The 23,503-nt window shown below is 45.4% G+C and overlaps 1 protein-coding gene across 1 annotated transcript in view; it reads right to left on the reverse strand.

Annotated features, from left to right (window-relative positions):
• GARNL3 (GTPase activating Rap/RanGAP domain like 3) overlaps nucleotides 1-23,503 on the reverse strand; it is a 151,099-nt gene that overhangs the window by 26,417 nt on the left and 101,179 nt on the right. Inside the window, exons 10-19 of the mRNA XM_027104817.1 lie at nucleotides 22,152-22,227; nucleotides 21,380-21,478; nucleotides 20,220-20,323; nucleotides 13,490-13,598; nucleotides 11,675-11,720; nucleotides 10,540-10,646; nucleotides 9,371-9,486; nucleotides 7,394-7,498; nucleotides 5,669-5,743; nucleotides 2,443-2,554 (exon numbers count right to left, since the gene is read on the reverse strand). Of these exons, the coding sequence (XP_026960618.1) occupies nucleotides 2,443-2,554; nucleotides 5,669-5,743; nucleotides 7,394-7,498; nucleotides 9,371-9,486; nucleotides 10,540-10,646; nucleotides 11,675-11,720; nucleotides 13,490-13,598; nucleotides 20,220-20,323; nucleotides 21,380-21,478; nucleotides 22,152-22,227 (949 nt within the window). The remainder of the gene's footprint in view (nucleotides 1-2,442; nucleotides 2,555-5,668; nucleotides 5,744-7,393; nucleotides 7,499-9,370; nucleotides 9,487-10,539; nucleotides 10,647-11,674; nucleotides 11,721-13,489; nucleotides 13,599-20,219; nucleotides 20,324-21,379; nucleotides 21,479-22,151; nucleotides 22,228-23,503) is intronic.

The following is a 23,503-nucleotide window of genomic DNA, read 5'->3' on the forward strand; positions in this document are numbered from 1 at the left end:
TTACATTTTGGATACGTAAAGGTGAAAATTGCAGAAAGGGACTTGGTAATCTTGGTTTGGATTTTACATTTACATAGAAGCAACTCAAACAGAATTTTTTTTTCTGTTTTTAGTCAAGCCTTACAAATAGTCACTATGAAACATACCTTCTCTTTCCTAAAAAGCCAAACAGGTAGAATTTGACATTCTTTTCATCACAAAACTTTTCATAATTATTTGCCGAGGAGTATAGTCTTGGAAATCTGCTTCAAGGTAAAGACAGTAACATTGGTAGAGTTTAATTTAATTTTAATAAAATGTAGTTGGTTTAGTGGAGAGAGCACTGGACAAGGAATCACCTCTGGGTTCTGGTTCCAGATGTGCCACTAACCAGCTGTATGGCCTTGGGCAAGTCACATCATTTCTTTAGGCCTCCGTTTCTTCATCTGTAAAACTAAGAGACTAGACTAAACCCCTAAGGTTTGTTTTTTTTAATAAATTCTTTTATCTGGTTGCACTTTGAGCAAAATCTATAGATTTTGTTACCTTCTGGCAAGTTCATAGGGATAGAGTAATGATGACAGCGACTGTTTGGTAAGTTACTGCTGTGTGCCAGACGCCGCTTCAAGCACTTACAGGTAAGTAAGTAACTTCGTGTAACCTCCCTTGCGGTTAGGATCATCATCCTTATTTTGTTTAGTTCATCATTTCCCATTATTATAAACTATTTTTTAGCTACTTAAAAAATTACCCCCACTTTAGAGAAACCTGAAGCTCAGAGAGGTTTTCTTCAATATCACAAAGATTTTCTAATTGTTTTATAAAAGTTTCTAAAATGAAATACTTAATTTAAATTCTGAATTTTAAGTTATCTGGCTTTTAGTACATTAGTTATATACACAATTATATATGTGTATATATGTGAATTTAAAAAATTATGTTATGGATACAACATTTAAAGATATAGCAAAAATAACAGATAAGGTCAGAAATAAGTCCATTATAAAGTCCTGTCCACCTCTCATCGTCCTACAGGAGGCACCTAGCACGGGGCCGGAACACGTGCTGAGTCAGGGACTGAGGAGGGAGTAAAGGTTGAGGCCAAGGATGGGAAGATGCTGCAGTTTTAGGCCATTACGTTACTCTCACAGGAGGTGGCCTTCAGGATGCTCATAAAGCATCACTATGGTAACCAGAGACCGGGCAGCCTGCTCCTGGGCACGGAGGATGTGCCCTTGGAAGATGCTGTCTCTACACCTACGGCTCCCTCTGAAGCCCCAGGACATGACTTGCTACTAGTGTTTAGCTCCTTTATCATTCATTAGGAGTCTGGAAGAATCCAAGGGGCCTCCTGCTGGAAAGGACCACACAGTCCTTGAGGCTAAATTAAATCCCCACTCGAAGTTGAATGCCCTCTATGGCATCCTTGCCAAGGTCATGTCTGATTGGTGACTGATCTGTGGTGACAGGGAGCTGACCGCCTCCCTGGGGGCAGGCTGACCCATCCGGCTGTGTAAAGTTTGGTTTTATATTGAGATGAGATCTGTCTTCCTGTCAGAATCTTTGTTTCTCTATCCACCAAATACAGGTTATCTAAGATTCTTATTGTTTATTTTGGATACTGAGTACTTTTCAAATTAGAAATCTTAAAAGAAAAAAAAAAGCACTTCAAGAGAGAGCATATCGGGCTTCCCTGGTGGCGCAGTGGTTGACAGTCCGCCTGCCGATGCAGGGGACACGGGTTCGTGCCCCGGTCCGGGAGGATCCCACATACCGCGGAGCGGCTGGGCCCGTGAGCCATGGCCGCTGAGCCTGTGCGTCCGGAGCCTGTGCTCCGCAACGGGAGAGGCCACAACAGTGAGAGGCCCGCTTACAGCAAAAAAAAAAAAACAAAGAGAGAGAGCATATCCCTGAGACAGCGGCTCTAAATAACAACCTGCCCTTGTCAATTTTTTTTTTTTTTTTTTGCGGTACGTGGGCCTCTCACTGTTGTGGCCTCTCCCGTTGCGGAGCGCAGGCTCAGCGGCCATGGCTCACAGGCCCAGCCGCTCCGCGGCATGTGGGATCCTCCCGGACCGGGGCACGAACCTGTGTCCCCTGCATCGGCAGGCGGACTCTCAACCACTGCGCCACCAGGGAAGCCCTGCCCTTATCAATTTAAAGTAAAATTTTGGACTCATGGTAAGTATTTGCCGCAAAGGAGATTTTCCTTGCAGGTTATTTGATATCCACAGACTAATCGGAAGGGATGAAACTGTCATGCATGCCCGCACCCAACCCCCACCTCCCACAGCCCTGGCTTGCCTGTTGAAAACAAGGGAGTAATTTTTAAGGAAATAAAGCTCTGCTAAGGACACTGCTGAGGACCCATTTATCTAAAGGGAGCTGATCGGTGGTCACCCATCTTAGAAGCACTACAAGTTATACAAAGAGAGACATTTGAAGGAGCAGCTACTCACTAACCATCCACTAGCAAGACGCCAGCATCAGTGGAAACCAGCAAGGCCTGGCCCCAGGGATCTGCACACACGGCTTCGTGAGGGAAATTACTGCAGAAACACTGGGGCTCCCAAGGCTGCGAGGCAACCAAGCATCAGAAGGTAAGTGCACCAGAAAGAACACACAGGCCCATAGGTGGAAACGCACAGCACACCACCACCCAAAACAGCAACACAGATGCCCTCAAACCCTGGGAGCTAGAAGGGCTCTGACTCAGTTACCTTCCTTAAGAAGAAAAGTCTCCCTCCAGAAACTCACGCAATAGGAAAAGGCTGGAGTCACATGTTTCTGGCACCGTGACCAGAGTCTATATCGTAATGACACCCCACAGGGGCAATCGGAGCATTGGTAACGTTTTCTAAGCAAACGTTTCTCTTTATTATAAGAGGAAGTCCCACCCAACTCTCTACACAAAGTCAGATTCCTGTGTTGCTGATTTCGGCAAAATTATTAAACCGTACACAATGCAAGAAGTTGACATCGTCTTAACATGAAAATGCTTACTGACCCACTTAAGGCTACAAATCTTCAAGAAAAAAATAACACCTGTTTGTAGGAACATGGCGAGGGCTGTTGATGAAACCCACTCGTGTTCCCCCATGTGACACATTCACATCATGGAACTCGCATCCTTAGTTTCATTCCATGTTGGGCAGGAAGAGTCAGCATCCCCTCACTGCTGCCTCGGAGCTGCGGCCGATGCCTGGAGTCTGCAGGCGCTGTTCGTGGCTTCTGAGCCACACCAGAATCAGGGACATTCTCAACCAAACCATTAATTTCCCTCCAAAGCATGTGGCTTGCCCTCAAGGGACAAGGAAGTCTGTGGAGATTCTCAGGGACGAATTGAAGTCCCACGTCTTCACTTTTACCTGGGGCTGTACAAGAGCCCGTGTGCATGCGTAGGTGTGTTTGCATGGGCCGGGTAAGCACACGCTCGCACACTCAAAGTAGAAGCGATGGCTCTGAGGTCACCTGCAAGGGTGTCATTTGGGATGAGGGTAAACACTGTGTGCATTATTGCTGTCTTAGAGATGTATGCTTTCCCTTTATAAAACCCAACAGCCGCAAAATGAATATTCTAATTGCTAAGATGAGGCTCAGGCTGTGGTGAAAAGATCACACAAAGAATGTGAAGATATTTTATAAACTGAAAGAGGGCTGCACAAGTGCAGGTCATTACTCGGAATGGCAATTCCCTAAGATTTCTGGAAATTCTGAGTTTGTGACTTAGAGCAGGAGGATATTCAAAAGCAAAGCCAATGTAAATGCCAACTGGGCGACAGACACAGACGCTAGAGCATTAGACACCAAGGTGGAAAGCCAACTCCAAATAACAGAATGTTCTCTGCGTGCAGGACACAAGATCAGAACACTTCTGCAGAACTGGGGTTTTTAACCCAGAAGATCTAGGGGCCCTGAAGGATCCAGGGGGGCTTAGGGAGGTCCGTGAAGCCCTGAAACTGTGTTCAACGTGCTGTATAGGTGCCATTCGTAATTTTAATGGGCTGGAGTGTGCGTGTTGGGGGCATGGGGGTCCACTGGCTTCATGGGCCCTCAAAGTGGCTGGGGACTGCAAGAGTCTGAGGCCATCACGTAGGAGGTGTCAGCGATGAGAACTCAGCCCCAGACCCACAGACGCTCTGGTCTGAGGCCTGATGGCATTTATCATTGCACTGGACTTCCCGCTGCCACATGACGGGCCTGGTGCAGATTCTGAGGGCAATGGTGTGGTCTCCGGGCCTTCCTGCCCAGGCCCAGAACTCTTTCCTGGCTCCTGCTAAGGACATTAACACAGCTCATGAAATGATGGACGCCCAGGAGGCTGGCAATGCCCATGCTCTGCAAGTGGAGCACTCTTGGGAACAGCATGTGGGACTCTGGCCTCTGCAGAGCCAACTGCACCACAGTCCATGAGGGCCTGTCGAGTAGTGCTTCTTCATGGATGGTCCGTGGCCCACTGGTAGGTCCTGCACTGATCCAAAACATGGAAGCTCTTTCTTTGTCGTTTACCGGTGAACAAGTTACTTTCATTTTTATGTACACCTAAGAACTTCTTATTAAGAAGGCTACTAAGTCTTACTGGAATTTGTTATCTATAAAGGGCTTGACAACACTGCAAATTCTCCTATTCATAGGAACAAGCAGATAGTGGGAATTTTTGCAACCTTTGGAACCTTTGGAAAAGATGCTTTGCCATCAGTCTTGTCTGAAATCGGCTGTGGTTCTCCCGCATCAGTTGTATTTTGAGCTCATCATTTTCGTGAAACCAGACTTTAAAGTCTGTAGGTTCTGCAATTCAGACACAGGTCATCCACACCTTTACTGCGAAAGTAGAGGTGTTCGTAATTCTTCTGCTTTCAAGATGGCCACCTCTCCAGTGATGCAACGTCTGTGGATTTGTTCCATTTGACTAGCTTTTACCTATTCTGAACGTAGACATACTTCAGTGTGCAGGGTATGGGCTTTACAGTACAAAATCATGCCAACAGTAAGTTTGTACTGCGACTTGTTTCCATTGTTTTCTCTTGTATGCTGGATGACCACCTAGTTCTTTTTCCACAGAAAGTGGAAATGAGAAGCAGATATTCAGGCCACAGAATTATTGGTTTGGCTGAATGAACTGTAGAGGAAGCAGTGGTTGCTCAGCTGTGGTCCTCTGACCAACACCATCAGCATCAACTTGTTAGAAATGCACATTCTCAGGGCCCACTCAGACCGACGGAATCAGAAACTCTGGGGGTGATTCTAACACACACTAAGGCTTGAGAAATACTGCCCTAGAGCCTTGCCATTTAGTGTGTCCATGGTCAGCAGCACAGGCACCACTTGAGATCCTGTTAGAACTGTAGCATCTTGGCCCTGCCACGCAGAGCTGTTGATGAGAACGTGCACTTGGTCAGGAAGTCCAGGTGGTCTGTAGGCACACAGGGCTTGAGGAGCACTGCTAAGCCCAGTCTGCTTGCCCAGGTCCAGTCTAGCAGCTCTGCTCCTTCAAGCAAAGGCACAGGCACGATACGGAAACAGGGAGGCTCTCACTAGATGCTGCCCAGCTTTAACTGGGGCTTCCCCTGCGGGCTCTGCTGTTGACAAGCTGTTCCTCTCCTGCCCCACAAACCTTTCTAAGAATCTCAATAACTTCACTGAGGACAAAGGACATTCACAGCTGAACTCGAAAGCGTCATCGACTCACCTCTTTTTTACAGATCCCCGCTGCCACCAAGCTTGATGGGGCATCCCCTCTCACAATGGATTTCAGTTTCAGCGCCTGACAGAACAGAGATCTCTTTCAGTTTATCGGGCAAGAAAACAACAGCAGGATCAACAAGTATGATTTGAAAAAAATTTTTTAATGAAACAGGAGTAATTTCAGGCTAAATTTTCAGGTTCCCATGCTGCCCTATCATTGAAGATAAGGAACGGAGTCAGCTGGACCTGGTGAAGCCCTCATGGCTCCAAATGTTTTCTGTCATTTCGACTAATCAGTATATCAGTACAGTGATTTCCAAACCATCATTGGAAATGATGGTATTGGAAAAAATCCCCAGGCCCCTCCTCAAACTTGATGAATCAGAATCTCTGAAAGTAGAGTCAGGGTATCTTTTTTTTTGTTTTTTAAAATATTTATTTATTTGGCTGCGCCGGGTCTTAGTTGTGGCATGTGGGATCTAGTTCCCTGACCAGGGATCGAACCCAAGCCCCCTGCATTGGGAGCATGGAGTCTTAACCACTGGACCACCAGGGAAGTCCCGAGTCAGGGTATCTTTAAACATGGACCAAAGTTGGAGGGCCCCAGTAACAGTGCACCTGCTTTGGGAAAAGGTTATCTTTGCCGTTAAGCTTTCCTGATCACCTTGCTATTGGCTTCGACTTTCGGGTCAGAACCTTGTCTGCAGCTGGCAGCTCTCCTCCTCCCTCTTGTGACATGGGACCAAGGCAGAAAGCTGTGTCACCTCCAGAACTGAGAAATACTAATGTCACGTAGGAGCAAGGCAAAGGGGGAATGGTTTCCTCCAAAATCTGGAATAAGGTGATGCCTGGGAGCCGCCTCACTGTGACGACTACTTCTAAGCGGTAGGGGGAATCCAGGTCTCCTGCGAGGACACCCCCTATGTGCTGACTCCTGCCAGGCAGGAGTTCAAGGTGCTTTCCCTAAATTGACTCCCTACACTTCAGAAAATTCCCGGGAGGCAGGCAAATGATACATGCTCCCTTATCAAGAGGGAGCCCAGCCTGGGCCCTGTGGCCTCTTGCTCCCAGCCAGTGTCACCCCGCTTCAGCAGAGGGCTTTCCTCTCACTCACGCCTGCAGAGAGCTACACCTACATGGTTATCAAAAATCTCCTTCGTCTAGGGACTTCCCTGGTGGTTAAGAATCTGCCAGCCAATGCGGGGGACACGGATTCGAGCCCTGGTCTGGGAAGATCCCACAGGCCGCGGAGCAACTAAGCCCGTGCGCCGCAACTACTGAGCCTGCGCTCTAGAGCCTGTGAGCCACAACTACTGAGCCTGTGCGCCTAGAGCCCATGCTCCGCAACAAAGAGTAGCCCCCGCTCGCCACAACTAGAGAAAGCCTGTGCGCAGCAACGAAGACCCAACACAGCCAAAAAAAAAATCTTCGTATAAACAACAAGGTCCTACTGTATAGCACAGGGAACTACATTCAATATCCTGTGATAAACCATAAAGAAAAAGAATATGAAAAAGAATATATATGTATAACTGAATCACGTTGCTGTACAGCAGAAATGAACACATTGCAAATCAGTTATACTTCAATAAAATTAAAAAAAATTCTCACTCGTGGTTCCACAATAATCCTAAGAGAAGTGACAGAGCTCTTCCAGGAGTATGCAAACATAACATCCTTTGCAGGCGGGCCATCTGGTTTGGATGTCAGGTGTCAGAATAAAACCCACCTGCCCTATTCTAACGAACTCTGCCTGGCGGGCCTCCTCTTTTTTCCGTGCTGACTTGGGCGACTCTGGTAAGACATCACTGAAAGATCGTCTATTAAGCATGTTCTGAAAAAGAAAGACAAGTTATGAATTCCGAAGATGGTTGTCAAATCTCATCCTTCGGCTTCTCTTAGTGCACAAACCTATTTGTCCAAATGGTCCTACTTCTGCCTTCTCTATTCGTTCTCTCAATAAGCATCTATGAGGCACCACTTAAGTGCCCGCCAGGTCTGTGCTAGACGCGAGGGATTAAGGAGCAACAGGGGGAGAGCCCGCCCCATGGAGGCTGAGAGCACGGGCTCTGGAATCAAGCAAACCAGCATCCCCCCTCCTACTAACTGCCTAACAGCGTGGTCGGCCACCACGCTGCACAGCTCCAAGGACGCCATTCTCAGAGAGGGGCACCCCTGGAACACGACATACAAAATTCTATGTGAACGGTGCTCCCTGGAGTTGTGCAGCTCTCTGGCCTTCTGGGTAACTTCGGGCAAGGGAGTTAATTTCTGAGTCTCAGTGTCTTTGTGTGGCTAATACCAGTCTCTGAGGTATGTTACGAGGACTAAGTGAGGAAATGCATGGAAGGTGCTTGGGCACATACTCAGTAAATATTAGTTTCTTCCAAACTGCCGAGAACTGGGTGCACGCGTGCAATTAGCAAGTATTGGCTGGGCATCTACTGTTCTGCCGGATTTGGGGGATGTGAGGCACGTGGTCTGTGTCCTGGTGGAGCAGAGTCTACGGGGGAGACAGGTTAAGTAGCTGGTTGCATGACTGGCACATGGGATAATGTCTATGAAGGGGAGGTCCATAAAGCACGTGGAGGCACTTAACAGGGGCACGTGGCTTCACTGGGGGCTGGGGAAGGCTGCTAAGGCAGTGATGTTTCCGGTGAGACCTGAAGGACATCACATATTCCTCTTGGTACCCTCTCCTCACCGTTTCCTGACTTTAAGGAAAAAAGGGCATGGACAGATTACCAATTATGGCTGGCTCTTTAGGGCCCTGGGGTTGGTCTGGACCAATCCCTGTGAGTAGTTAGGGTGTATCGACCAGCCAGAAATCAAGGGCACCTGTAAGACGGTGGTGGTCACTGTGCTGAAGGGAAAGGACTGCACGAGCACCAGCTCGTTTTGATGTTCGTCATCCCTCCGGGCGGCCACCTGAGACCGGACACTGCATTTATGTTCACACATCAGTAGCAACTCCTTTTGCCGGAATTTGTAGTTGTACCAATTCTAGGGAAGTCTCCCCCCTTGTTCTGCGCTTCCTTGTTAAATTTGGGAAATGCTTCTAAACAACGATGATTTCATTTTGCATTAACACTCGTTAACCACTCTGACATGTGGCGATCTCGCACTGAGTCTAGAGGCCTCCAAAAAGCATGGGTGCCCCTCGAGGCGCTGGGTTCCTCAGGGAGGTACTGGGTCCCATCAGTGTGGATACACCTTCAGCCTAGGAAGTATCTGGCACAAAGTGGATTTTCAGTGAATGTACATGCTTATTTCAGTGCCTGAATATGGGGCTCACCAGTAAACCTCCAGAAAACCTTATAGAGCCCCCATCCTCTGCCCCAAATCCCCACTTTGCCTGTCTATCAGCTCCATGGCACGGGTAATGCCGAGCAGTACCCCCAAAGACAGATACCCCAAAAGTACTCTCAAATGCTCCAGGGACTGCTGACTGACATTCATGCCCTCAGCCTGCATCTCGACTTCCACAGGCCTTGGCTTTATGAAAATCACGCTCCTGTATATGGACATTCAACATCCCTTCTTCCCGTGACAACCATGAGAGAACATGAGCCCCTGGAGGCCACAGTCCAGTGTCGACAGCAGGATCAGGCGACTCTATGCTTTTCTAACCAGGACTCATCGCTAGGACTTGTGTTCTCAACTCAGACCCCGTGAGAAGGAAAGAACACCACGGACCCAGGGTTACCTTATGCAAATCTGGCATCAAATCCTGGTATAAAGATCGAATCAACATATCCAGAGTTCGTCGACGTTTCTGGGCGAACGTTGGGGTTTCCAGAGTGGCTTTTTCACCATTAATTACTAAAATAAATCAAGTTATAAAGGGAGTTACAAATATTAACAGGCTATTGGAGAATGCCCTTCTCAAGGAAACTCCTCACAGTAAATGCCACCCACTTTCCTAATACTGGTATAACTCTTCTTTCATGGAAGAATGCTTAAAAACTCTATAATTTTCTCTGTACAAACCCATAGTCCATAGGTATGTCTCTCTTACCCTTCTTGTTGGATTACAAGCTTCCTGAGCAGAGGGTACATCTAGTTACTTGAAGACCTAGCACACACCCAACGTGCCCTCATCCACAATTCCACCCACCCGCCCACCCATCCACCCATCCATCCATCCGTCTATCCCACCCACCCATCCATCCAACCATCCCACTCATCCATCCATCCACCAACCCACCCATCCACCCACTCATCCAACACATGGGCAAAAACACCAGGATGCCATTCAATGGGATTAAATATATACTTGCTGCATTTTGTTAGAAAAAATAACAATTGCCTAAGCAGAGTACTGGGATTCTTAGCTCAATGAAAGTTTCTTCTGGAAGAAAAAGCCGGTGGTTTAGTGGACAACAGACACTGAGAGTCAATAAAGTGGAAGAGCACAGAATAGAAAGTGTGCAGTACAGTTAGGAGCTTGAGGTCAAGATAGTTACAGGTTTGAATCCCAGCTATGCTGTTATTTGTGCATTTTTAAGCAAATTATTTAGATTCTTGGGGTCTCAATTTTCTAGCTTGTAAAATGGATATAACCATATTTCCTTATAGGGTTGTTGTAAGAATGTAAGTCACATAATACGTATAAAAGAACACAGAGCTAGGCATATCAAACTGAATAAATATTAGCTATTTGGTGGGTAGGATGGTAGGTATAGATGAGAACCCAGGAGAGACCTTTGCAACACTGTCAGAAAACTAAATACGCTTCTCGTGAAGAATTAACAGAACATGGAATGCAATCAATGCTTAAACAATGATGTCTTCTTTACAGCATCCTGGGTGAACTGGAAGAAATGTATTCTGATGTAGAACAAGTTGCAAAAACATTTCAAAATAGAAACTTACATTTCACTAGCAAAAAGTCCCTGAATTCCTGGTGGTCTGTAAACACTGGTGGGGAGGGCAAGGGTGGGCCAAAGAGTGGTACGCTTTCCTCTGAAAATATTTTCAGCCTGTGTAGAGAACATTGCAGAATTACTCGGTTTTTCTTCAAAGATCACCGATATTTGGATCTGAAATTTGTTCAGTTGCCTATGTGATTTGTTAGGAATGCTCCTTCCATAGGAGGAGGGCCTTCTCTGGGCTGCCAGAGCCTTGGCCACCATGCAGCAATCCTATGTGCTTAGGGCAAAGACCAAGTCTTACTGGATCCTTCGTGGTCCAACCCACCAAGCCGCAGGCAAGATCAGGCACCCCAGGAACAATAGCAAAGACCACCACTGAGCACCCACTGCACACCAGGCAGCATACTTGGTCTTTTAAGACATAGCATCAGCTAATTCTCACCAACCTGTCCAGGTAGAATCATTACCTTCACTCCACAGACGAGGCTTGAGGCTCCAAGAAGATAAACACCTTTTTTTTCAAAGCCTCAAAGTTAATAAGTGATAGAGCTGGGATTCTAACCCAGATCTATTTGGCTCAAAGTTCATGCTCTTTTCAGAACATCACGATACCTTTTAACAGATTAATTTTTGAGAACGGGATTAATTTTTGAGAAGGATAAACGGGCAAGAATGTAGCCTAGGAAGGAGGGTACTCTGGTCAAGATCAAATATATCACACTTGTGCCCTCTGTGGAGCACAGTAACATTCCTGACCCTGACCCTTGGGTCTACTGCATGGAGCAACACTATATGAAACAAGCTTTTCCTGAAGACACGGTGGCTTTCAAATCAATCAAAAAATATGTATATCAAGAGTCTTAGGACTTCCCTGGTGGCATAGTGGTTAAGACTCCGAGCTCCCGATGCAGGGGGCCTGGGTTCGATCCCTGATCAGGGAAGTAGATCTCACATGCATGCTGCAACTGAGAGTTCGCATGCCATGACTAAGGAGCCGGCGAGCCACAACTAAGGAGCCCGCTTGCTGCAACTAAGACCTGGCGTGACCAAAAAAAAAAAAAGTCTTAAAATGAATGCCAAATTAACATGTAAACATGAGAATTAGAACAAGCAATCGAGACAAAGTTGTTACCAACCTGTAATTGTCCTTTTGCTGATCATACCTCACTAAGGCAAAAATATCTGTGGTGATGGTTAAGGAAATTAATCAACGACCCCAACTCACACAGTCAACGGCTTGTGCTTTGCAAACCCTGTGTGCAGAATCATCCTGGACCTGCACTCCTGGGGTCAGGGCTCCTGTCACCCATAGGCTGAGATGGAACCTTGACTTCTGTTAAAGACACAGTCCGGGAAGACACAGGTTCAACCTCTGCATGCTCATCCTTTCGGGAAAGGGCTACTTCTCCAAATCCTTCAGAAAAGCAATATAAATAACGCTATTAAGCAACTAAAACAAAGCAAAAAGATCAGTTCCCTTGCCTGAAAGTATAAACAAGGTCCCAAAATGAAATGAGTCATATATTTCATCTCACACATTTTGAAAAGAAAAGAAATTTAAATGTTTCCACTGTACACCTTCCTTCTCTCTCCTTCTGGCTTTGGTAGACAAAACAAACCAAAACAAACCAGTGTAGCTGGCCGCAGCCTCTCAGTAGAATCTGCTTTGCTTGTGTCGGGCGAGTTGAGTCTGAAATAGTACCACCTCCACCAGCTTTTCTTTCCTTCTTCCATTCCTCCTCCTCCCCCACCATCTCCCAGCCCCGGCTTTCCTTAACTAGGGCTAAAAACCATCCTCAGTCCCTCAGTTTCCACTCCTAGACTCAGTGGAAAGAATTTGCATTAATTATTGGCTTGTCCCTTTCCAGAAACAAATATGCCAAGCCTCAAATCTAAAACTCATAACAAAAGGAAATTCTAAAAATAATGATGATCTCTCTGTCATTCTGATCACTTCCCTCCCCCTCCTGGAGAAGTTTTCTTTCTGTTCTACAAGAAGAACCGCTGCAGGAAGAGGGAAATATTAGTCCTACATCAGTGAACAGAGCAAGATATCACTTATTATTAATGTGTACGTGCATATCTGTTTTCTTCCCTGCCCTCATGGCAATTTTGTGAGGCTACATTGAACAAGTCAAAGGATGCAGAGCAATCCACTTGCAGATGCAATGAGTCGCCACGGTTCTATCTCCCAACACTTTCACTGGAGTTTCCAAGGAACGTGAACAACTAGACAGAATTTATTCTGAAAAATGCCTATTAGTTGCCTTTTACTTATTATGTACAACCTGTAGGCACTACCACTGGGTCTCACTGTCATGGCCAGCGGCCCAGAACAACGGGGCCAAGGCTGGGGATGTGTTGGGCTGACCGTGCTCATGTGCCAGGCCTGTGTGACTGAGCTGAGCTTGGACATTACCGAGAACTTCAGCAGGGCTTTGGCAGCAATATGAGCTAAAGAGGGATGAGAGGAAGTAGAGGGAAAGCAAATAAAAATAGGATTAATTCTATCATATCTCAAATGTCAAGAGATGGTAATGTAGCAGCCATTCCTAGGGCTTAGAATCAACAAAGACACATTATTTTGGCTTTTTATCTTAACTTGCAAGTTTTTATACCTAAAGCAAATTTCTCAGAGGATTCACTAACTATAATTCTTCTAATTCCTTTATTATCAATGGGTGGTACGAAGTTTCCCTCATTTCATAGACTACCTGACGAAAGGGAAGATAGTTCCAAAGTCAAGAATTCTCTGAGGATGCGTCCATCCATTACTGCAATGGATGGAGAGAGAAGAGGGAAAAATACAACACAGTGGGTCTAAGAATCTAGCAACACAAAACAACCACAACATGCCAGTCAACCGTAACATTTGGTTTGAGGGTCATTTTAAGTCCAGTGAGGCTGACCAACAGCTTGCTAGTGGGAGGGTTCACACAGGCTCAGGATACGTGTAAAGTGGGAGCGGATCATGGAAGGCTTGAAGGCAGGAGAAGGCTCCTCCCCTTCCTGGAACACGATGGTGACGATGTCATTTCCAATGTGGCGCTTCCTTTCTACCTGGACGCAAACATACAACACGTCCCTTGAGAAGTTTGCTCACACACGGTACATTCACAGAGTTAAATCACTAACTCAGCACGACAAACCCCAACGCTCACAGAGCCCAGAGCTTCAGTATCTTTGTCTCCTTGCCTCCCAAATTTCACCAGCCCATCTCCTGGCTTCCCTAGCCATCTCCTCCCCTCCTCTCCCAATTCAGGCCTGCATTTCCTCTTGACTACCCTCCCTCAGAAGCCTCCTTAACAGCCTCCTTGCCTCCATTCTCTCCCACTTTACTGCTCTGATTGGGTTCACCTTCACACCTGCCTCATCTCCTTAGTCTGACATTCAAGGTCCCCAGACCAGAGGCATTGCATCAGAATTCCCTAGGGACGGGGCTCAAACATGTATATTTAAAAATATAAATAAATGCCTTTGCTAGTTCTGAAGCATATACTTGGCGAGAACAATGGCCCTACCTAATCTGACCCCAGCTGACCTTTCCAAAATGATCTCCTAGACCTGTGGTCAGTGAATCTTTTCTGTACAGGCCCAGACAGTAAATATTTTTGGGTTTGCAGATCGTACTGTCTCTTTACAACCATGTAGCTGTGCTGTCGTGACAGAAAAGCAGCTATAGACAACACATAAATCAGCGGGCATGGCTGTGTTCCAGTAACACTTTATTTAACAAGCAGTACGCTGCATCCGGCCCATGGGCCATAGTTTGCCAACCCCTGTCCAAGACCTTTGCCTAACCGGCCAAACAGAATGATGCACTGTACTCCATGGATCCCTTGCGTGTCCCCTATTCTATACAGTAAGCTCCCGAGAACAGGATCCCTATCTGATTCATATTAGATATTATTCTCATTTTGCAAATAAGGAAACTAAGGTTTAGAGATGTTCTAATAATTTCAATTCAATTCAGTTCAAAAAGATTTTTGGCAGTTGTTTCTTGGATATGACACAAAAAGCACAGCCAATGAAAGAGAAAAATACACAAATTCGACTACATCAAAATTTAAAACTTTTGTACACTAAAGGATGCTATCAACAAAGTGAAAAGGCAGCCCAAAGAATGGGAGAAATATTTGCAAATCATACATCCAATAACATATATAAAGAGCTCCTACAACTCAACAACAAAAATACAAATAATGTGATTAAAAAATAGGCACAGTACTTGAATACACAATTCTTTAAAGAAGATATACAGATGGATAATAAACACACAAAAAGATGCTCAATATATTAATTATTAGCGAAGTGCAAATCAAAAGCACAATTAGATACCACTTCATACCCATTAGGATAGCTATTTTAAAAAAAGAAAATAACAAGTGTTGTTACAAATGTGGAAAAATTGGAACTTATGCATTGCTGGTGGGAAAGTAAAATATAGCCACTGCTGTGGAAAATGTTATGGTGGTTCCTCAAAAAACTAAACATAGAATTACCATGTGATCCAGCAATTCCACTTCTGGGTATATACTCCAAAAATTGAAAGCAGGGACTCAAATAAATATTTGTACACCAATGTTCTTAGTGGAAGTATTCATAATAGCCAAAAGGTGGAAATAACCCAAACATCCACCAGTGGATGAATGGATAAAGAAAATGTGGTATAAACATACAATGGAATATTATTCAACCTTAAAAAGGAAGGAAATTCTGACACATGGTACAACATGGATGAGCCTTGAGGACACTGTGCTCAGTGAAATAAGCCAGACACAAAGGGAAATGTTGTTTGATTCCACTTATATGAGATTCCTAGAATGGTCAAATTCATAAAGACAGAGAGGAGGATGGTGGTTGCCAGGGGCTGGGGGAGGGAGAAATGTAGATTTATGGATTAATGGGTACAGAGTTTCAGTTTGGGAAGATGATAAAGTTCTGGAGATGGATGGTGGTGATGACTGCACAACACTGTACTTAATGTAATTAATGCCACTGAACTGTACACTTAAAAGTGGTTAAAATTGTAAATTTTATGTTAAAATAAAAATAAGTAATTTTTGATGTATCAACTGATGAGTGGATAAACAAAATGTGGTAGGTATCTAAAAAATGGGAAATTATTCAGCAATAAAAAGAGATGAGATACAGATACAGGCTACAGCACGGATGAAACTTGAAAACATGCTAAGTGCAAGAAGCTAGTTACAAAAGACCACATATTATGTGATTTCATTTATACGAAGTGTCCAGAATAAGCAAATCAAGAGAGAAAGCAGACTGGTAGTTACCAGAGACCAGGCAGTGGTGGAGTGGGGAGTGACGGCTAAGAGAGGGGTTTCTCTTTGGGGTAAGAGAATATTCTAGAATTGACCCTGGTGATAGTTGAATAACCTTGTGAACATACTGAAGTGGGCAAATTGTATGGTATATGAATACTATCTCAATAAAGCTTTTATATATATATATATATATATATATATTATTTTTTTAAGATTAATTAATTTTTATACAGCAGGTTCTCATTAGTTATCTATTTTATACATATTAGTGTATATATGTCAATCCCAATCTCGCAATTCATCCCACCACCGCCCCCCCGCCTTCCCCGCTTTCTCCCCATGGTGTCCGTACGTTTGTTTTCTACATCTGTGTCTCTATTTCTGCCTTGCAAACTGGTTCATCTGTACCATTTTTCTAGATTCCACATATATGCATTAATATACAATATTTGTTTTTCTCTTTCTGACTTACTTCCCTCTGTATGACAGTCTCTAGGTCCATCCACATCTCTACAAATGATCCAGTTTCATTCCTTTTTATGGCTGAGTAATATTCCATTGAATATACGTACCACATCTTCTTTATCCATTAGTTATAGTAAATATAACAAACAAGTGTACTAAATAATACACATAACGTTAGGCGGTAATACGTGCAATGGAGGAAAGAGAGCCACGCAGGGGCCTGGGGGCGCTGGGAGAGGGCGGGCTGCAGCTTTAAATTCAGCCAGGGGTTCAGTTTAACAGCTGACATTTGGGTAGATCTGAGGGCAGTGAGTGAGTCAGCCACAGTATACCTGGTAGGAGAGAGTTCTAGGCAGAAAGAAGGGCAACGCCAAGACCATGACATGGGACAGTATCTGGTGACTCTGGGGAACAGGAAAGGAAGCCAATATGACTGGGAGGGAGGAAATAAGAAGAGTAGTGGGCGATGGGACCAGAGAAGGAACAGAGGTCACGCAGAGCCTTGCAGGCCCCTCTAAGGATATGGCTTTGACACTGAGTGAAGCAGGAGCCACTGTTTAGGAAGAGACTGACGTGCATTTTAAAGGGTCACTGTGGCTGGAGGACTGAGAAACAGTCTATCGGGCACCAGGGTAAAAGCAGGGAGGCCAGAGAGGAAGCTACTGCAATAATCCAACAAGAGGTGATGGGGCTCCGAGCTGTGTGGTAACAGAATTGTGAGGAGAGGTTAGGTGTCATCTGAAGCTCGAGCCAACAGGATTTCCTGACAAATTGAAAATGGGATGAGACAGAGAGGGGTCAAGAATGACTCCAGAGTCATTTTGCCCCAGAAACTGGAAGAACAGAATAGCCATCAACAGAGATAAGAAAGACTGCAGGAGGAACAGGTCTGGAGGAGAGTTGGAGTTCAGCTTTGGAAAGACTAGGTCTGAGATGTTGAGCCCAGGGGAGGTGTCGAGAACGCTGCATATCTGGTCTGGAGTTCCCGCGAGGGCTGGCTGGAGCTGTAAGTTTGAGTGTCAGCGGCATATAAAAGCTATTCAGAACCATAAGACTGGATGAGATCATAAAGGGACGAATGAGTGTAGAAAGAGAAGGGAGCCGAGAACTGAGCCCTGGGGCTGGCGGCACACACGGGGTGTCCAAGATCACAGAGCTAGCTCGTGGCGGAGCTAGGGCTTGGCCCAGATCCGGCTGATCACAGAGCCTGTGCTTTCATCTGGTCCTAGGTGCTGCTGTCGGGGTCTGGAATGCTGGGAGACTGGATGTTAGGGGTGCAGACATCACGGGACGTTAGGGAGAAGATGAGTCTCAGAGAGCCAAATAACTACACCCCCTCCCCTGCCTGCATTGTGGTTTGGTCTGGTGATGAAGGAGAGAGATGAAGGAGTTAATTGTAATACCAGAACCTACAAAATCTTTGTGAAAGCTTGTTTCTTTACATCAGATTTGGGAATGTGGCTTGGACTGTTCCACTAGCATTCTAGAGGCTAGGAGGTCAAAAAGCCACCAAGATTTTATGAGCCACATTGGCCTCTGACTTTTTTTTTTTTTTTTTTTGCAGTACGCGGGCCTCTCACTGTTGTGGCCTCTCCCATTGCGGAGCACAGGCTCCGGACGCGCAGGCTCAGCAGCCATGGCTCATGGGCCCAGCCGCTCCGCGGCATGTGGGATCTTCCCAGACTGGGGCACAAACCCGTGTCCCCTGCATCGGCAGGTGGACTCTCAACCACTGTGCCACCAGGGAAGCCCTGGCCTCTGACTTTTGACCATTACCCTAGGCCCCCAAGAAACCATGACAGGTTCAGAAGGAGGCTTGCAGTTAGTGGTCCTTCTCTGCTCTCCCAGAATCAGGCACCAATAAGGTTCACTGTCACTGTGCATTTCTTTGACTCTTCCCACCTGCTTTATCTTCCTGGTAATAGAGACAAGTTTTCTACTTGTGATTTTCTTCATATCTACTGATGCTGGGCAAGTGGAGGACACTAGCACTACCCATGGAGCTGGCCAGGATGTTGAGCACACCAGAGTCCATCTGGGAATATTTCAGTTCTCCTGGTAAATGCGTTACGTCTTAATATGCTAACAGCCCCCTCAAAAAGATAAGATTAACGACTTAGGACTTCCCTGGTGGTGCAATGCTTAAGAATCTGCCTGCCAGTGCAGGGGACACGGGTTTGAGCCCTGGCCCGGGAAGATCCCACATGCAGCGGAGCAACAAAGCCCATGCGCCACAACTACTGAGCCTGCGCTCTAGAGCCTGTGAGCCACAACTACTGAGCCAGCGTGCCACAACTACTGAAGCCCGTGTGCCTAGAGCCTGTGCTCCGCAACAAGAGAAGCCACGGCAACGAGAAGCCCACACGCCGCAACGAAAAGTAGGCCCAGCTCGCCGCAACTAGAGAAAGCCCGTGCACAGCAACGAGGACCTAACACAGCCAAAAACAAATTAAATTAAAAGAAAAAAGATTAAAGACTTGGGTTGGGTGAAGGTTGAACGTCACATTGCTTCCTCCTGTCTCTGGCTAATGCCCTTATCTGTCACAGGACATGGGCAATGTTGGTGAATGTACAGGGCTGAAAATGTCGGACAGAGTTGGGGGAGGAGGAGGATTGTAAAATACTTCAGTGGAAGTTTTTCACTATTATTGTTGAGATGTAAGAGGTCAACACAATTCATGATGATTGGGAAGGCCAGCTTGGTTTCTCTTCTCCATGTGATCCCAAGATCCTAAGAGCTTCAGCTCCTAAGAGGTAGAGACAGCCTGGTAGCACTAACATAGGTCACCTCAACCACACGAGGGAAGACGCCTTGCAGAAAGTAACTCTTAGCCACTTAAGCAGGTTTCCTGGGCTGAGGCACTTCCTGCTTCCGCCTGTCCTTTACAAGTTAGCCTTCTAAAATCAGAACAAGCTTAAAACCTCCAATGGGTCTCCACTGCCTATAAGACAATTCACCAGCTCCTTATTCCAGGCCCCAAACCACCAAACAGAACGAGCTCTTCCTGACCTCCCCTCACCCCCCACTATGTCCCCAAAGCACCGCTGTGTTTCAAGACAACACCGCCATGTTTTAGCCCAATGATCTGCATTGTGTCTTTCCCCATCACTGAAGTCTTACTGAAATATGGATTATAAGTGTTCAGAAAAAAGCCCTTTTAGCCCATCACATACCCTCTCTAGGTTCGTATTTTTCACAAATCTTTGCTGAATAACTGTCCATTCATGTTTGTGATATTTACTTATACAGATGCCTTCAGTGTGTAAAAAAAGGGACAAGAATCTAATAAAAAGGTAAATGGAACCCCCCAAATCCTTCAAAAACCAGCAGCATGTATCATTGTTATATCTAGATTTCATCAAACTGGCAAGTTTTCTCCTGGAAATGGCTAATCTCTGGGGTGGGTGAGGAGTGTTCTCAGGTAGCTTTTTCCCCGACAGGGCACAGGCCATGTAGATGCTCAGTGTTAACCTCCTGCACTAACCTGAAAAAACACTTGCAACCACTCCTCAGGAAACATAGTGTTACATCTTGGAAAAATCTCATTCTGACAAGACACAAGGCACATGGACAGAAGTCACAGAGAAAAGGCCACGTATACGCAAGATAGTCCCTCAGGAGTGTAGAAAACCACACTCACACAAAGGCGCGCACACACACACACACACACACACACACACACACACACATCCACACAGATGTGTACATGCACCACTGCCTCTGATCCTTTATTTCCTGATCAGTGAGGGTAGTTCTTCCTACGGCTTGTTGAAAGTTCAAATAAACAGACTGTAACAACATCCCCAAAACTGGTGCCTGAAGTTCAGCTCATGTATTAACATCCGTAGTCTCTAATTCTATGAAGTCATAGCTATGCTTTCTCCACACTGAGGTCACTGACTATTGAATGGTTTGCGTGTTCACACGTACCTGCTGTTTGTTCTCTTTGGAATATGGCAACATGGTGGAAACATGAAACATGATCTCATGCCCTTGGTAGATGGTATAAACAGAATGCATCCCTGTGGTGTCATCTGTAAAATACAATATACATTAGTGAGCACAGAGAATTCTGAGGCCATAAGGAAACAGTCTTTACTTGCAGACTAGAGGAATACAGCACAGTTAGTACATCCCAAAGACCCTATGATTATCCACCTGAGTGGAAGCAACAGTATGGAACCCCCTCCAACTGATGCAAGGCTCCTGCCCACACGGGGGGACCTCTTCACCCCCGTCTAAGCTCGCTTGCTGTCTGATTCATGCCTTGCCTTGGAGCAGAGGAGATCATGGGAAGTCTGGGCTCAAAAGGAGAGTATGTTACAATTCCTTGCCTTCTAGTACTGCTGGTGTTCAGGACAAAATGAACACAAGATGACATACACACAGCTATCATGTCCATAAAACAAAAGGAACTATATCCCTGGCAGCATTGTATAGTGATTCAAAGCATGTGCTTTGGAGTTAGACTTGGGTTCAAGTTCTCATTAGCTATGTTCCTTTTGACACATTACCTTGCCTTCTCTGAGCCTCAGTTTCTTAATTTGAAAATGGGGATGAAAACAGTGTCTAACTGCTAGGGATGTCTATCAGATCACACTGGGAAAGGGCAGTGAGGATGATGGACTTGCAGGGCCTCCAGGAGTCACCACAGGCACACAGAGCTCGTCAGGGGGGCAGGAGCAGGGGGGAGCTGAGGCCTGACAACTGGGACCGAATACTTCATCCCTGCATCTGCCAGTTAAGTTACTCACAGGGCAGCTCTCACAAATCGCCTAACCTTTCTGTTTTCAGAGTCTGTGACACGACTCCAACGTGGGCGAGATGGGGCCCCCAGAGGGTCAGGGTACCTGATTTGAAGCCTATCAAATTTAGGCTAAATGAGCCTCATGTCACCTGCCTGGCTTACATCAAGGACTGGCCGTGAAGAGCAAATAAAATGACAGAAGTAAAAGTACAGGAAAAGAACTAGAAATGCTGTACAGTTACGAGATAGCGTACCCCACCTTGGGTATAAATTCAAATTCAGATGAGGCTGACTAACAAAAGTTATACAAGTCACAGCAGAATGGATCAGGAGGCAACCTTACTTTTGGTGTCCAGACCTCCACGGTAGCCTGTCCAGCCCTTGAGAGTGATTGTGTCACCCAGGAGATTTAAAAATTTTTGAAAAGCGTCACTTCCGATTTCTGTAAGAAGAGGTCAAATGTGAAGAAAGTACAGTGTCCACAAGTCCCCGTTTTCTAACTATGCAGTGAAATCACTTGAAAATTAACTAGGCTCCGCCGACATGTGCAGCAGGCAAACAGAATGCGAAATCGTGCTTCCCTCTCGGAGACTGTACAGGAGGGTCACAGTTCCCAGAATCCGAGGAGGGGAAAACTACAGAATGAGACTAACCAAGCTGAGCGCTGCCAGACTGGGGTCACAAGGGTCTAGTGTTGCAAAATGAAAACATCCTTACTGCTCCCATTGATAAGAAACAGGTCCTTAATATGAAAAGTGTGAAATAACAGGAAATAGGACCATTTTGTAATTCTCTCAAGCATAAAAATCCCAGAGAAAAGTCGCCTCTTTGCTCCTGAGATTATGTAGAATGAAATTCTTCAAATCCCCATGTAATTTTCTAGTTAGACTGTATCCCTGGTGCCAGTAATTTGGTGACCAATAAATATTTGCCAGATGAAGGAAACTGGGCAACTTCTTTCCTATAAAATTTACCCTGAAAATTTACCCTTCAACTTCATAAAACTACTGGCTGTTTCTTTGCATTAAAAACTCCAACGCAACAGGCAAGTTCAGCTGGGATCATCTAAATTGCAATGAGGCGGGGCCGGGTGTCAGAGGAAAGGAGACACTCACCATTGCTGAACATGTCATCATCTGTGAGCTGCCCATCTTTGGCAAAAAGAACCCCAAACTTGAAATTCACAGAGCCCTTACAATGAAACAACAAAAGGTGCTGAATTTAGTTTTCTCATCAAAGCATACACAGTTAAGAGATGTGCTAGTCGTTATTCAGGAATACTACAGTGACCTGAATGACTACTTGGTGGATTACTTCCTCCCCTCCACCTCAATTTTGACCAATATTAACAACAATCATTCCTTGATTTTTATAGCTTACAGAGGAAACTGTGCTTTTCTGTGAGTTCATTTGAAATGTCACTACTAATAGCGTCTGCAGGATGCCAGGTCCATTCTGCAGCAAAACAGTGCTCAAAATAAATAGCCCACAGGAACTCACAGGACTGGCACCATCCTCTGATCAGCCCAGCAGCAGCAGTCTGGAACCTGGAGAGCTCAGTGTAATTCAAAATTTAACACAACAATCTGAGGCTGATATCTCGAGGACTCCTTTAGAAATAGAAATGGAAACTGTAGGCAACGTATTCTAAAAGCTCAGTTGCCCCAATTCCTAAAGCTATTTAATCTCAAGAAGTCATAAAACAGATGTGGGGAGAAAAAGGCAATCAAGAAGTAGTTAGTACAAATGTTCAGTCTACTATCCTCAACTTTAAATGCTGGGTTAAAATCAGACTCTGTGGGAATGATAAATACCAAATGCAAGATAACAGCTTCCACAGGGAAGAGAGAGGAATGGGATCAGGGAGCTCAACTGTATTTTTAATATATATATTTTTTCTTAAATTGGGTAATAGGGTTATAGGTCTTCATTATATTGTTGTCTATACATTTTTGTGTGCCTGAAGTATTTCATAATTTTAAAAAATCTGAGGTTGGAGAAGAATCAACCCTTGCAAGGCTGTTTGATGGGGGAATTCTCAGGGGTCAGTTAAGGGGCAAAGAACAAAGGTGATTAAAACATTGCCAGTGGGTCAGAGTGGGGAATCAAGGCAGAATGCCTGAATTCAGGACAGCTGGATCTGGGAGAATTAAGACTGAAAATCCAAAGGTCTACGGCTGTACTTCTAAACATTCTTCTGCCCCCGATACACCTGAGGGACAGATGCATACCCATCAGTAGTAGTAATTTTCTATCTGGTGGTTTCCTCTACGGAGTGAGGAAGAGGGAGGCGGCTCCCAGGCTGTTCCCTCCACCCGGGGCTCCTCCACAGCTCCTTCTACAGAAGTTCTTGCCCACCATGCGTGTCTCAACTCAAACGTCAATTTCCAGAGAGGCCTTCCCTGATCTCCCAACACACTCCCGCATTGTTATTCTCCGTCCCGGCAGCTTATTTATTTTCTTAATA

Source organism: Aethalodelphis obliquidens, unplaced genomic scaffold, assembly GCF_003676395.1.
Source record: "Aethalodelphis obliquidens isolate GAN/ISIS:26980383/991018 unplaced genomic scaffold, ASM367639v1 scaffold7, whole genome shotgun sequence".
Lineage (NCBI taxonomy): Eukaryota > Metazoa > Chordata > Mammalia > Artiodactyla > Delphinidae > Aethalodelphis > Aethalodelphis obliquidens.